The 866-nt window shown below is 43.1% G+C and overlaps 1 protein-coding gene across 1 annotated transcript; it reads right to left on the bottom strand.

The window, feature by feature from the left end:
* Window positions 1-43: 43 nt before the first annotated feature.
* LOC116007862 (secreted RxLR effector protein 161-like) lies at window positions 44-802 on the bottom strand. Its single transcript, XM_031248528.1, has one exon. The coding sequence runs from the start codon at window positions 800-802 to the stop codon at window positions 44-46; it is 759 nt and encodes a 252-aa protein (XP_031104388.1).
* Window positions 803-866: the final 64 nt, after the last annotated feature.

The raw sequence follows: 866 nt of genomic DNA, 5'->3' as shown, positions 1-866 counted from the left end.
GCATAATAAATGTCTTTACAATTGTAAACATAAAGTAAACAAACTAAAGCCATTCTCCCATATGCCTAAGCCCCATAGACCTAGTATGACTCTCATGCTTAGGTTGAGCAAGCGGTTTAGTCAGAGGATCAGCCACGTTATCCTCAGTATGAACCTTGCTTACTTTCACATCCCCTCTTTCAACGATCTCTCGAATAAGATGGAATCTCCTGAGCACATGTTTGGATTTTTGGTGCGATCTGGGTTCCTTGGACTGGGAAATGGCACCATTGTTGTCACAATACAACTCAATGCCATTTTCAATGCTAGGAACTACACCAAGTTCACTAATGAACTTTTTGATCCAAACAGCTTCTTTTGCTGCATCACTTGCTGCAATATACTCAGCCTCTGTTGTAGAATCTGCGATGGTACTCTGCTTAGAACTCTTCCAGCTCACAGCCCCTCCATTGAGACAAAATATGAAACCAGATTGTGATCGGAAATCATCTTTGTCACTTTGGAAGCTTGCATCGGTGTATCCAGTGGCAACCAACTCATTATCTCCACCATAGACCAAGAAATCATCCTTAGTCCTTCTTAAGTACTTAAGGATATTCTTTGCTGCCATCCAGTGCGCCTCTCCTGGGTTTGACTGGTATCTGCTGCACATACTCAAAGCATATGCAACATCCGGTCGAGTGCATACCATGGCATACATAATGGACCCTACTGCAGAGGCATAAGGAACATTACTCATGCGCTTGACCTCATCAGGTGTCGAAGGACACTGAGTCTTGCCAAGTGAAATGCCATGTTGCATGGGAATGAAACCTCTTTTGGAGTTTTCCAGCTTGAACCTTGCAAGAACCTTATCAATATAAGTC

The sequence above is a fragment of the Ipomoea triloba genome, chromosome 16, assembly GCF_003576645.1.
Source record: "Ipomoea triloba cultivar NCNSP0323 chromosome 16, ASM357664v1".
Classification (NCBI taxonomy): Eukaryota; Viridiplantae; Streptophyta; class Magnoliopsida; order Solanales; family Convolvulaceae; genus Ipomoea; species Ipomoea triloba.
Note: the sequence above shows the minus strand (reverse complement) of the source record. Positions and strands in the feature narration are given on the sequence as shown.

Excerpts from the sequence above, each read along its gene's own strand:
- LOC116007862 (XM_031248528.1), bottom strand. The coding sequence starts at position 802 with ATGCAACATGGCATTTCACTTGGCAAGACTCAGTGTCCTTCGACACCT.